This window comes from Micromys minutus (assembly GCF_963924665.1).
Source record: "Micromys minutus genome assembly, chromosome: 29".
In the NCBI taxonomy this organism is placed as follows: Eukaryota; Metazoa; Chordata; class Mammalia; order Rodentia; family Muridae; genus Micromys; species Micromys minutus.
Genome location: NC_137964.1, coordinates 7,787,183 through 7,801,159, shown reverse-complemented (window position 1 = coordinate 7,801,159; position 13,977 = coordinate 7,787,183). Strand labels below are relative to the sequence as shown.

Here is a 13,977-nt window from a genome sequence, read left to right as displayed (position 1 = left end):
TTGTGAGTGCAGGGAAAGACCAAGTGATCACAAAAAAACCTGAAAAGGAGCATGGACAACAATGCTGACCGCAGACAAAGTGGCAACTGAAAGTGTCTGAAGACAAAGAGAATATGGACGTGATCTCATGCCGCACACAATTATCAATTTCAGTACCAGGGCCCAGCAAGCAGGCCAAGCCTTACAGGCTGAGAGCCCTCATCTCAGTTCCTAGGATCACAGAGGAAAGGGGAGACCTCCTATTAAGTTACTCTCCTGCCTTCACATGCATACATGAACACAAATGTCATTTTAAAAATGTATAAAAAGGATTTCAATGCTAGAAAGTAAACTATGACTTTTCAAAGAACATAGTGAAGGGCTTTCTAAATAAAGAAAAGGAAAAATATCCTTAAAAAGCCACATTACTATATTCTAAAAAAATACTTTCTTGTAAATAAAAAAGGGTCAGCACAATGGCTCAGAGAGTAAAGGCACTTGCAATCAGACTTATGGTCTGAATTTTACCCTAGGGTCCCACACGGTGGAGAGAACAGACTCCTGCAAGAGAACAGCTGCAAGTTAACCTGTGACTTACACACATACGTATACAAAATAACTAACAAATTAAATAAATGTAATAAAATATTCCTAAAGTAAAAATACAAACTGTAATCAGAGAAGAGCCAGCAGTATGTATCAGACATCAAAGAGCAAGAAGAATATTAGAGAATGCACCCAAATAAGAACATGATAATCAATAGAACAGGAATTCCACAGAAAGGGGAAGGAAATGAAAAAAATATGTACACATAAACAACAGATCACTCTTCCAATTCTGAGAGACACAAGGAAAGTCTGAAGACCCGTTTTATGCACAGCAACTTTCAGTGTGAAAGTATCCCTGAGACTACATGGATTGGGAAGGTGTCATCTACACTGCTGGAATACTACTGACACTGCCCACTTGCAGGTGAGTAAACACACAACTGGCTCCACACCAGCAGGTTCCAACATCCCATTCCCAACCAACAAGACTGTAAATACAAGAGAAACAGCACTTGAACTAAACAAGCCAGCCTCCTTATCAGTATAATCTACACACTATCATCAGTATTTGCATAACATTTACATTGCATTAGGAATAAGTATCCTAGAGACGATTAAAAAATTCATGGGAAGGGCTTAGGGTAGAGCTCTGGCTTTGCATATATGCAAAGTCCTGAGACTGATCTCAGCTTCACAGAGTAGAATAAAGTTGTGTGTGATTTTAACATGGGCAACAGGCCTAAGTAGATCAACCCTCAGTTTGTTAAAATATCAAGAATACGATAAATGTGCACTGGTATTATCCAAGTATTATGCTATTCCTCTCAGAGGACCCTGGTATCTGCAGGGCATCCTAGAGATAAGCTTCCACAGACACTGAGAGAACATTGCACTGATGTGTTTCTACTACTCATTCATTTGTTCGTTCGTTCATTCATTCATTCATTCATTCACATGTGCTAGATGTGGACTCCATGCTTTCATCAGAGACTTTCTTCTTCTACTGTATGGGTTCTCGGGAACTGACACCTGATCATCAAACTTGGTGGCAAGCCCTTGTACCCACAAAGCCATCTCACTGGCCTGAGAATGTTTTCATTCTTCTTGGGTTGGAAATTAAGATTCCTGGGTATCCTATTTTGGAAGAATTAAACAGCATGCCAAGAGGCTAAGGCAAAAGGAATACAATTTCTAAGGTGGCTTAAGCAACATAGAAAGACACTGTCTCAAAATCAAGGCAAAACAGACCATTTATATAAATATATAGAGCACTTATACATGTGTATGTACATATATAGAAACAGATACCAAAATCAAGGCTGCCCAAGTCTTGCATATCCCTAGTCATCATGGGCAGGGTGTTGGGGATGACAGGTGACTTATTTACTTCTGTTGAGGTTTGGTCTGTTGCTATATAATTATATGCTAAATACTGGCCCTGGTTGCCTCAGGGATGAGAGAATCTTCACATACACCAAGTGATGCTGCAACCTTGCTCCTTAACTTAAAACGTTTGGTTGAATAACCAATAGTTGATGCCAACAGCCGACAGCTGGGCAGAAGAGAGGTAGGCGGGGCTTTTAGTTCACAGGCTTGGGTCTAGGGAGGACCATAACAGAGAAAAAAAGAAGGGGGAAAGAGAAGACACCATGTGGTAGGTGAGTCATGAAAACATGGCCATGAGGGCTGGCTAATTGGAGTAAGAGTGGCCCAGATAGAACATGGCAAGTTATAACTCAGGGCTATCGATGGATTCCAATAGCACAAAGGGCAGATACCTGCCCAGCACTAACGCTTTAAAGGCTTATTATAAATAAAAAGTTGTGTGTCTCTTTTATCCAGGAACTGAACTCAGGCGGAGTAGAAACCCTACTGAGATTAAATATTACAAGTTCATTCTAGTTGTTTCACTTTTACAGACTTCAGATCTAACTTTGAGGGATTACAGAATCCTATCTATAGGTGAGGACTATCACAGCTTTGGGGACAGTCATGAGCTGTAACTGGCACTATCTCTAGGTTCCCTGCTTAGGTTACTACCCATGGTTTTTTTCCATAGGCTGTGAGACCAAACTTAAGAAGAGTAAGTAGCACACACCTGTGACGTCATGCAGGTGATGGGTGTTTAGAAGTTTATCTGCTTGATGGTATGTTTCAAACAGCCTCCCAAATACACACTCCTCTCTGGAGCACACCTCCAGCACAGTATTCCTCAATACCTCCAAGTGCACCAGGGCCGAAAGGATACAGTCTAACCAGCAGAGTGCCTGAGTGTTTTTCCACTGGACACAGAGAGGTTGACAAAGCGATAAACATCTGTTCTTAGATGGCATTTCCAGCTCAGATGTGACAGTAACTGTAGCAGGATCTTCTGTAGCAGCCACGACCACATTATCAGCTTCCAAAGTCTCATCCCGCTCCACGGTCTCATCCCGCTCCACAGAAGCAGCTGTCCTGATTGGATTCTGGTGACCACAGTTATCTGGGAAGCTTGTTGAGAAGTCACCACATACTTCTTCATTGTATTTACCATTCACAATCTGTTCACTATCAGTGACAATGTCACTTCTAGTCTTTTTAGAATGTACTGGAAGAGATGAATTCTTACTGTTGCTTTCCAATCTTTTTCTTTTTTGAGGCTTATTTGGAGTATGACAATCTTCTGAATCAGGAGAAATTAAGTTAGTAAGTAATTCGGAGCCCAAAGGATAAATGCACTAGAAAGAAAAAATAAAATTGTTACAAAAAAATAAATTTGTTACAAAAAAATAAATAAAAAGCCAACAACCTTGGTAATTCAAATCAGTTCAAATTTTACCTTAGATTCCTGTGTCATGAAAAATTTTAGCATTCATGACATAAGAGTAGCTCTATAAACCTAAATTTGAAAGAAACAGAGGTAACTAATGAAAGTATGCCCCTCTCCAAAGAATAGTTTCCCCAGTTAAGTCCTATCATCCAGTCATGGAAGTCCGGCATAGTGGCAAAGGCTGTTAATGTCAGCACTTGAAAAGTTGAGACGTTATGGGTCTCTAAGATAGAAAAAGCCCTGTCTCAACAAAAAACTGGGGAAGAGGCTTTAAGTTAAGAATAGACTAAATTAAAGGAAAACACTAGCTTTGCTTTAATAGACAAAAAAGCATATTGTTAGGCAGTGGTGGTGCACACCTTTAACCCCAGCACTCAGAAGGCAGAGGCAGGCAGATCTCTGAGTTTGAGGCCAGTCTGGTCTATAGAGCAAGTTTAGGACAGCCAAGACTACACCAAGAAACCATTTTAAAAAACAAAACAAAAATAAACAAAGCAATAAACAAACTAGCAAATAAAAACATTCAACTATGTGAAGAAAGACTACAAGTGCTATTTGGAAGAGAGATGCAACGTATGGCATTAAAAACTGGGAAAGTATTTTTAAATAAAAATTTTACCAGGTCCTTTCTATGTGTCATATTATGTCCTAAGATCTACTGTAATTAGCCTTACTTACATGTATGTATCTCTGAGTAAATGTAGTATATGCAGATACCCAGAGGCCAGAAGCGGGTAGGAGGCGAAAGTCACAGGCAGGCAACTGGCAACTACCTAATGTGGGTACTAGGATTGAACTCAAGTCCTCTGCAAGAACAGTACTTGCTCTTAGGCTGAGTCACTGCTCCAGTCCCTATATCCTGCATCTGAAAAAAGTTCAAGGACTTGCACACTAAATGTCTCATTTAAAACATGTCTTCAACACCAGTATGGTAGACTGGTGTCCTCCAGATAACTAAAGAGCCACACCTTCCAGTAATTTATCAAAATAGAGTCATATCAGCCTCATGAAGAACTAAGATTCCCAACTGATTGTCTGCACCAAGCTCCTAAGCAGCAGTGAGCACTAACGGCTAGTGCTCAGCTGTCTAGCAAATACTTCTATACACAGCAGAAGGCTTGCCTGGTCAACCTAAAGAACCACAATACTAAATCAAGCCATTACACCTAGGAAGCTAGCATGTTCTAGGTGATTTACCTCACAGCTACAGGTATGTGGCATGCACTGAATTCCCCTCCTGTACAGTGAGGTCAGTAGTAACCCTCATGCCCTCAGAGTTCCTGACTCCAGCTGTGCCTAGGAATGAAAACAAGTAACAACCAGAGGTGATAGTCCAGAGTAGTGGACTATGCCTACAATCCAGGATCTGGAGACGGAAGTGGGATTGTAACTTCAGATCAGTTTGAACTATATATGGCCTGTCTCAAAAACAAAAAACAGCCTATCTCAAAACATAAGTAAACAACTGTATATAGAGTTGAGTTCTAGAGCATTCCTTATCACTTAAAAAGGGATACATAGAACTAAGAAAGTGTTAAATCCATGTCTAACAGCCAAAGTCTCCCCCCCTGAGGGTTGGATTTAAAGATCCTGGCTAGAAAATCTAGCTAAATATAAATGTATTTGTTCAAGGGCAGGTAGATGCTTTGTCTAAAAAGCTTCCATACCCACACTATTAGGCTAACGGGTGCTTCAAATGCATTGGTTGCTCTCAATGTGATTCTCAACCTGTGGGCCATGACCCGCTTTGGGTTGTCAACACTTTCACAGGGGTCCTTAAGATCATCAGAAAACACATACATTTATGACTCATAACCATAGCAAAAAGTAGTTATGAAAGAGCAATGAAAATAAACTTTATGGTTGGGGTCACCACAACACAAGGAACTGTATTTAAGAGTTGCAGCATTAGGAAGGCTGAGAACCACAGTCCTGGATCAATCCAATCCTTCGCTTGGGCATTAGAGCCTACCCTCTGCTCTAGGAGTAGCCTTTGCCAGTTTCCCCGTTCCTAACTGGTAGGATTAGCATATAAACAGCCAAGCTTAAAAAACAAAAACAAAAACAAAATAACCACCCAACTTCTTCCTTCTTGTGCCACAGTTCCCAAATTCCCATTCACATTAATCACAACTCCTTTTCCCAGCTGGGCAGAGTGAGTCCTCACTTTCCTTGAGCTTCTCTTCATTTGACTTTCTGAATAATGTTTCTTTTTGGTTTTATTCCTATCAAACTCTGATTCTTGGAGTCTTCCTAAAGTCTCCAACCCCAATCCTACTTTAACTCACCACTCACATATATGCTTCAGTTAGACACGCTGTACTCATGATGACCACATCTTTATCTCCAAGCTCAAAATGTCCACCAGTTAGTTGTTGGATGTAAAGCTCCAACCACTTACTCTACCTGTCTCAAGTTTATCTGACTTAGTCTGCCCCCAAATCTTGTTTTTCCCAACATCTTTCCAGCTCACTAACCATCAACTCAATTTGTCCAACTGATGAGGAGGAACATGTAGGAATCACCCTTGCTCTCACTCCCAAGCTGTTTCCCAAACCTTTAGCAAATCCTGTTTGTTTTACCTTCAAAGAATTGTTGGCCCTCAGTATTCACAGCTACATATTTGGGCCTATGCTGTGTCTGTACTGAACACATACAGACTTCCTTGTCAAATCCTTAGATAATACAACACAACATTCCATTTACATTGTGGTAGGTGTTATAAATAATCTGGAAATGTTTTAAAGTGATTCAGGAGGATGCAGATGGGCCATATGCAAAAACACTCTGCTGTTTTCTAAAAGGGACTTGAGTGTCTTGTCTGCAGAGACTGTGTAAATGGGATCCATCCATAACCTGTCACCTCAGCTTTTATCCACTCTCTCTAGAATACTGCAGCTGCCTTTCCACTAGGCAAAGGGGGAGGAGGGGGTCAGCTTATTTGCTTTCTGTACTGCTCTCAGAAACTTGCAACATCTGTAGGCAGATGCTCAGGGGTTTATCTCTACACAAGCACTCAGTCCTGTACCAACTACTTGTCACATAATTTAACTGGACACCACATGTGTAAAAGTAACTTTTACTCTCCTGCAGTAATTATCTCTGAGGCTTACTACCTCCTCCATCTGTTAACTTAGGCCTAGTTCTGGAAGCGTCTAGCCACCATACAATCTAATTTAGGCCTAGAATGTTATCAGCTTCTGAGACTTACTGCTGAATAAACTCACTCTTTCAGAAAGCTCAGTTTTTACTGAACTCTGGTTGGCTGACTCAACCGAGCTGTTCTGGCTCAAGCTCCTCTTCAAGCTGATTGAATCTGGCTTCTTTCAGTTTCTCACTGAATTGCTCTGCTTGGCCTCAAACTAATTCTAGCAACCTTTTCTATCTTCTGGCTCCTTCTCATTCTTTTGCTCATTCTATCTCTGGGCTGTTCTTCTCTCCCTCTCAACTTTATTGTACTGTTCTCTCCTGTAGTCTATGTCTCTCTCCCTTAAGTAGCTTCCTTTTCCTAGGAAGAGTTGAGCATATCCTATTTTGTAAAATCTTTCTGATTCATCACTTTTTCTGCCATTATTAGACATTACTTTCGAACCTGGGTGTTTCCTTGCTTCCTTCAGCAAATGAACTCTCCCTTCACTGTCTGGGATTAAAGGTGAGTACTAAGGGATTCCAGTTAGAGGGATTAAAGGTGAATGCTAAGGCTGAGCCATACCCTAACTAGACAGAGGTTCAAATACCCTGGGACACACATTTCTGCAATGGATACCAAGTAAGCAAATGTCCCTCTAGAAAAGCTAACTAGTAACTCCAGGCACTTGTACCTAATGGACTGTGTACAAACTGTTTCCTAAAACCCCTGTGTATCAAGATATCTCAAAAAAAAGTCAGAAAAATGTGCTTACTGGTATATCCTAGAGACCAGAAGAACACAGGTAAAGTGATACGCAGGACACAATGTGGGCAGGGAAGGAAGTGGTGTGGCACCTCTGCCCCATCTGGTCACAACAACCTTCAAATTAATGGAATACTCTGGTCCCCACAGTGCCTGGTCTGTAACCTTCCCCCCTTTCCTGTGGGTCAGTGGATGAACTTATTATGAGTGTCAAATGTCTAACCAGTGGGTCTTTCTGGGGCATCATGAAGCTACCTAGGGGCACCACCCTAAGCCACCCCCTGGGAAGTCAGAGGATGCATGACCAGACAGTGCTATCACTGAGGACCCACAGCTGTTAACTGTGTCAGAAAATGAAGAACAAGATAGCCAGAGCCCTGCCCATTACCCAGTCTATCAATCCAGAGGCATAGTGATCATAATGACAAGAAATATGCCACTCTTCCATCAGATCCCTCTAGATTCCTCAGCTCACCAGGCCTTAGACAGTTAGACTATTCCCTCCTGCTTTCCAATCATTGTTCTTCTCTGTCTGCTATCACCCTGCCTCTACTCAAGCACAGTTCAAAAGCTTTCAATATAGCAGCACAAATAACCAACTAGCTGCTTCAAGTCTCCCAGAGCCCTAGTTGTGCCTTTTTCTTCCATGATCAGAAGATTCCATCTTCTTCCTCTTGGCCCTTTGTTCAAATTTCACTTTCTTAATAAAGTGTTCCTCTCACTACTCTATTTAAAATTCCAAACTTGGGGGTAGAGCAATGGCTCAATGGTTGGACCAGCACTGCCTCTTATAGAAGACCCGGGTTTGACTCCTAGCACCTACGTGGAAGCTCAGAACTGCCTCCAGTTCCATAGAATCTGATGCCCTCTTCTGACTTCAACAGACAGGTATGTACATCTCTCCCTCTCCTTCTCCCTCTTTCTCTCTCTCTCACACCAACATGTGATTTAGTCTAGTATTTTCCTAACTAAACACAAATGACAGAATTCTGGGCAAACTCTACTAAGTCAGCACCTGGAAGTTAGATCCCAAAATATGTTGAGTTTATCTGGAATAGCATATCTGAAATTAGAAGCCCACAATCACAACTTTGCAGATCTATGAAAAGCCCTATTTCTAGAACCTATGGCTCTGTTTTGTTATTTTAAAAAAGGGAGTATCTATTTTACAATATAACTATTTTGAGAATTAACCATTCATAAACTGTTCATGCACAGGACCCTCAATCCTGAATAACACAAAAACCAGTATCAAAGCAAAGCCATTATATAATTAGGAGCCGCCCCTGGAAAAGGCAGTGTGGCACACAGCATTGGGGTAGCTTTGCTGAGTTCAGTGTCCTCTATAAAGTCACTGCTTAATGCCTCCTAGGGTCAGACAGGGACCTGTGAAGCATGTGAAGTGATGGCCTGTCTGAGTTATGTGGATTAGTGACCAAATTACTAAAGCTTAATGTTATACTCTATACATATTCTATGGGCTGCACATTGGTAAACTGCTTCTATTTTTAGATTTAATTTAATGTCCGAATTTTGCCTCCACGTAATGGACCTGAACACAGGAACTAGGATTATAGATGGTTGTGAGCCACCACGTGAGTGCTGGGAACAGAATCTGGGTCCTCAGCAAGAGAATTAATCACCGAGCCACTTCTCCAGCCCTCACTTTTTATTTATTTGACAACATTTTAGGGATGGCAGTTTTATGTTGACAAGAAATATGTTCGAAGTTCTATATGTGAGGAGGGGAAAAAAAATAAAAAATGGACCTGAGAGTGTTGTCTTGGGTCTTTGCAGGGATGTGTTTCTTTCTTAAATGCCAAATTATTTTGTGTGTATTTGTAACACCACAAACTTCTTATTGTAAAATAAAATAAAAACAAAAAGGATTATTTTTAGTGCTAAAAGTCTGATGAAGAACTTTTTCAATTTATACAATGTAAACTGAATGTTTGTGAGAGGTCTTATTGCTGCTTTTACTTAGCAGATTGTGGGCACTAAAGATATTAATTATGAAATGAAATCCATTCCACATAAGAGCTGTACTGGTGGATATAAACTACAATTCATTCTAAATGACAAACCTCTTTTTTTGAGATAAGATCTATTACATAGCCCAGGCTAGCTTCAAAATTGTGGCAAGTCCACTCAGCCTTCCAAAGGCTGAAATTATGTGCATGCACCACTATGCCTGGCTGTCTTAAAAGCTTTTAATTACATAAGTTATGTACACTGTTTTTGATATAATCAATTACCAAAATACCTCTCCAGGTAAAAATGAAGTTTAATAACTACTATATAGCCAGGTATACTTTAATCCCAGCACTCAGGAGACATATATAGACACTGGTCTATATAGTGAGTTCCGGGACAGCCAGGCTACACGGTGAGACTATGCCCTGAACGGTGAAGAAGAAATAACTTACTGTGTGCTAAAAGCTTAACAAGGTTAACAGCAAAGAGAAATAACTCAGGACTTGGAAAATAGTAATTAAAATTATCTGGCAGAGAGATTTAGAAATGCACATTGTCTATGCATTCAAAGGCTATAGTCTGCAAAACACAAAATCGTTAAAACTTAAACAATGAGGAAAAAGGGTGTACCTATATACCAAATAATATTAGTACTTACCTGAAGATCCTCACACAGAGAGATAGATTCCTGGAAGCTAATTCGGTAAGTTTTTAAGGCGTTTAGCTTTCCTTTTGCTCTACAAGCAGGGCAATGCCCATCTGTTGTAACTTTAGCTGAAGCATAATTCTAAAAGAGAAATAAAGTAAATTAATAGAGACATTCCTATTAAGTTGCAAAAGAGTGATCAGAAAATAATGTGTAATTTTCCACTGTAAGTATTCTGCCAAGACTAAACACAGCAAACAAAAAAAAGAAATGTACTATCTTAAACAGCTATTATCCAAACAAGATGTTTAGTTTAAATATTAAAATTTGACTTAGTTTCATTCATAAGAAAAAAGAAATAACAACTGCCAGGGAAAATATATAATAGCAAACCCTAAAGTCTAGGTATTAATTTCTACTTTCACATATCAATAACAGAGAGGTAAACAAATTATAATAATCTTTCGCCATTGCTGTAAGATTTCCGTGGAAGACAGAATTTTTTAGGATTTCATTCATAAAATAAAATTTTAAATTTCACTTAAATTTCAAACATAGGAGGAAAATAACCAGTTTTGCACTGAGGCAAAAAATAAGTTCACTAACTTTTCCCAAGTACCCCAGCATGGGGAGTGAAGATACCCCTATATCAGTCCCTGGTCCAACCAGTGGCAAACCATTTCCAATCTTCAGAGAATCATCCGTCATTCCGAGTCATTGGCTAATTTATGTCACTTGAACATGTCAAAATCACTAAGGATTTTTCAATGAACCCTGGAAAAAAAAAGTCAACAGACAATTAAATAAAAATCCTATTTACTCTAAAAGAGAGTTTGCTATTTTATAAGACAAGAGATATTAAGTATGTTTGTGAGCTGCATGTCCTTGGATAAGCATATTCTAAGCTGTAGTCTTCAGAATGCCTCCATGCATGTAGATATGTGTAAATGAATGAGACGAGTGATCCCAGGATGCAGCTTCCTATCACAGAAAGGTACACAGAACTTTCTCTACAGGTAGCTACTGGTCAGAGCAAGGCAGTCACCTAAGCTGGAGAACCTAAGCTTTCCAGTCTCTGTATGTGCAGTATGACACAACCATGCCAGTGTTACAATGAGAAAGTACCCAACCCTTCAGACCCACTATTCTACCAAAGAAATAAAGGAACAGAGGAACCACATATTTTATACAACCTTCCTTCTGGCTTCAACCACAAAACTGTCCACTGTTTGGAAATACATTTTGTTAGTCTGAAGACAGGGTCTCACTAAATAGTCCTGGCTAGCCTGAAACTTACTATGTATGTAGCCGAGTCTGACCTTGAACTCCACCTATTTTTCCCTCCCAAACTCTGGTATTAAAGGCTCACAACCAGCAAAATACTACATTTAAAAAGTCACCCACAAAAATATCATGTTCTTTGTAAGTGATCTGAATCAGAGCAAAAGTATAAGTATTCCTGTAAGACAAATACATTAATATGCATGACTTGAGTGTATTTCTACAAAACAGACCCCACTCCCAAGACAGGATAGCAAAAAACCTGAGGCACAGCTCAATAAAAGGAAAAAAATATGGACTTAAAATACAACAAAAGCAGACCTAAAAGATATTTAGGCAAAGGCAAATTATTATCATTTAGCTAAGGAGTTGAAACTTTAGGCAAAAATCTTTTCAAAACCTATGAATCCATAACTCTAGAACAACCATCTCTGGCTCATAGATTCACTTTTACTGGGTGACTGTGGCCCATGCCTTTAAATCCCAGGTACTAGGGAACAAAAGCAGATAGTTCTCCATGGGTTCGAAGCCAGACTAGTATACAAAGAAATCCTGCCTCAAAAAAAAAAAAAAAACTAGTTATGCTTTTCTCTCCTAGCTGAAAAGTCTAAAACACCTTTCTTGAGAAGAAATAATTCCAAAAACATACATGCAATTTGAAAAAATATCTGTACCCCCTTAGTAGGAAGAAGCAGGTACAATTTAAGACCAGCCTCAGCTACAAATGACAAGTGACCTCAAAGTCTACCTGGAGGGTGGGGGAGGAAGACAGACAGAAAGAGGTCAGTATTAGTGAATCTCAATTTCCAGAAGCTGAAGAAGAAACCACAACTGTTAGCCAGTTCCACTCATAACCTAGAGAATTACAGGACACAGGAAGGTCAGTGTGCTCGAATGGTAAAAGCCTAAGCTATGCACCTGAATTTGTTCTAACAAGAAAATGAAGCCAAGTTGCCAAAATGCTAACACTGAAGTTACAGTTACCATCAGGTCTACTTTGCTTTGAGGGAAATAAATGTGTTCCTTTTGTCATTCTGCATTCATTCTCAGAAGAGAAACCTGCAGGCTCCTGAAAAGGGTGTTGATAAAATTTTTTAACTGCCTGAAGATCTTGAAAACTGTCTGAAATAGTTCTTTCTCAATATGGGAGTACAAATGTGAATTCTTCAGGTCTGCTTTCCTGATCCTATCATCCACTAGGTCAATAAAGAAGTCAAGGCACATTCAAGCAGGATGGGGCATGCCTTTAATTCCAGTGCATGGATGTCTCTGAGTAGATCTATTGCTGATTTCTGTGAGTTCCAAGCCAGGCAGAGCTATACAGTGAGACCCTGTCTATGGAAGGAAGGAAAGGAAAGAGAAGGAGGGAAACACCAAACAATGTTAAGAAACTCCCCCTCCCCAAAGAATATTTATGTTTAAAATACTGGAAGTACACACTCCAGGTCTTTTCAGTGCTTGAAAGAAATTTGGGGTGATTCTCAAATTTCAATTTGTCTAGGAATAAATTACCTTCACTATCTTTTCTCTAAGTGTAACCTGCTCCTTCCCTGTACAGTAAGTACCTAAATTTTGGTATCTTAGGGCTTCCAAATACAGACTAGAAGTTTGTGTCCTCTACTCTCATCTCTCTCATGTTTGCACAGTAGGCATCATCTAAACTGTGGACAGTGCTTTGGAAATGTTTCGAACCTGTTTCTCCATTCACAACAGTCACAATGACATCTCCGCTTCAAATCACCTATTTAATCCAATCTGATTATAGGAAAGTCTACCCAAACAGCTCAATACATCCTAAAGATTATGACATAAACGTGTTTTAAGGAGAACAACCAACTTTTTTCAGTGTTCATCTCCAACACTTTCCTCTTACCTACTCCCCCACCCCGCCATTAACGTCACTAACATTCCAGGGACCCTAATGGGAGGTATCAGCCCAAAGTAGGTCCATTTAACAGCCAATCAGGAGAGGAATTTAAATTTAATTCACTGCATGTGTAGAAACTTAATACAGGTTTTCGAAGAAGAGCCTGGTACCAGTAGGAGCTTTGCATCTTAGCTCTGTATAGGAACTGTCAAAGACACACTTAAACCCCAGGCAAGGTAGGCTTTTCAGAGCACAGTTCTGTTTGGTACCCAATGCAGCTTCCCGAATTTGAAACGGACAGGGCCAAGCGAGGTGAGCTTCAAAAGCCAACCAAGGAAGTTCAAGAGGCGCGGCGTTCCGTTACCCAGCCAAATATATCCACGCTCTTCGTGGGGCGGGCACACACTCTGGTTTCTGTTCAGCGTTTACCTCTTTGAGCCTAAAGGGACTCAGTCTACACCTCCATCCTCCACCTTTCCCACCCAAACCTTGTTCCTACCCCATCGTTTCAACATGACGACCCACCCCCGGACACTCCAGCCGTTCCAATTTCTACTTCCCGAGGAAATAACTGTCTCTCTTACCGGCCCGAAGCACACTCTTTCGTATACAGTGAGTCCGAACTCCTGTTCCAGCTTGAGGTCCACACCATCCACCCGTAACGTTCAACCCACGTTCCCTCGGACGGCTCCTCCCCCACAGCCGTCTCGGCAAGGAAAGCAACTTCCGCTTGGGAGTCCGCCGCCAAAGAGCTACCCCACAAACACTTTCCTGCAGAGCGCCCTGCTTAAAAGCACGCGGGCAAGGGCGGGGGAAGGGGAAGACCAGAGCACTTCCGGCAAGGCTCCGCAGAGGCGTGGTTTGCCCGCCCTGCATGCGCAGGCGCAGTGCGAACTGCGGCGACAGGGCGGGGCCCATAGCTACAGAGTCTGCAAAGTGTGTGTGGGGAAGACTGGGGGGAGGGGACGTTTCTGGAAGCT

At 40.8% G+C, this 13,977-nt stretch overlaps 1 protein-coding gene across 3 annotated transcripts in view; it reads right to left on the bottom strand.

Moving 5' to 3' along the window:
- USPL1 (ubiquitin specific peptidase like 1) overlaps window positions 1–13,695 on the bottom strand; it is a 31,210-nt gene extending 17,515 nt beyond the window's left edge. For 2 of the 3 annotated variants that reach the window (XM_080941216.1, XM_080941218.1), the window contains exons 1-4: window positions 13,582–13,695; window positions 10,456–10,623; window positions 9,862–9,990; window positions 2,627–3,245 (exon numbers count right to left, since the gene is read on the bottom strand). In XM_080941216.1, the coding sequence (XP_080797342.1) occupies window positions 2,627–3,245; window positions 9,862–9,990; window positions 10,456–10,557 (850 nt within the window). In that variant the 5' untranslated portion in view covers window positions 10,558–10,623; window positions 13,582–13,695. The remainder of the gene's footprint in view (window positions 1–2,626; window positions 3,246–9,861; window positions 9,991–10,455; window positions 10,624–13,581) is intronic. The other variant, XM_080941217.1, reaches the window with a different exon arrangement.
- Between the last annotated feature and the right edge of the window lie 282 nt (window positions 13,696–13,977).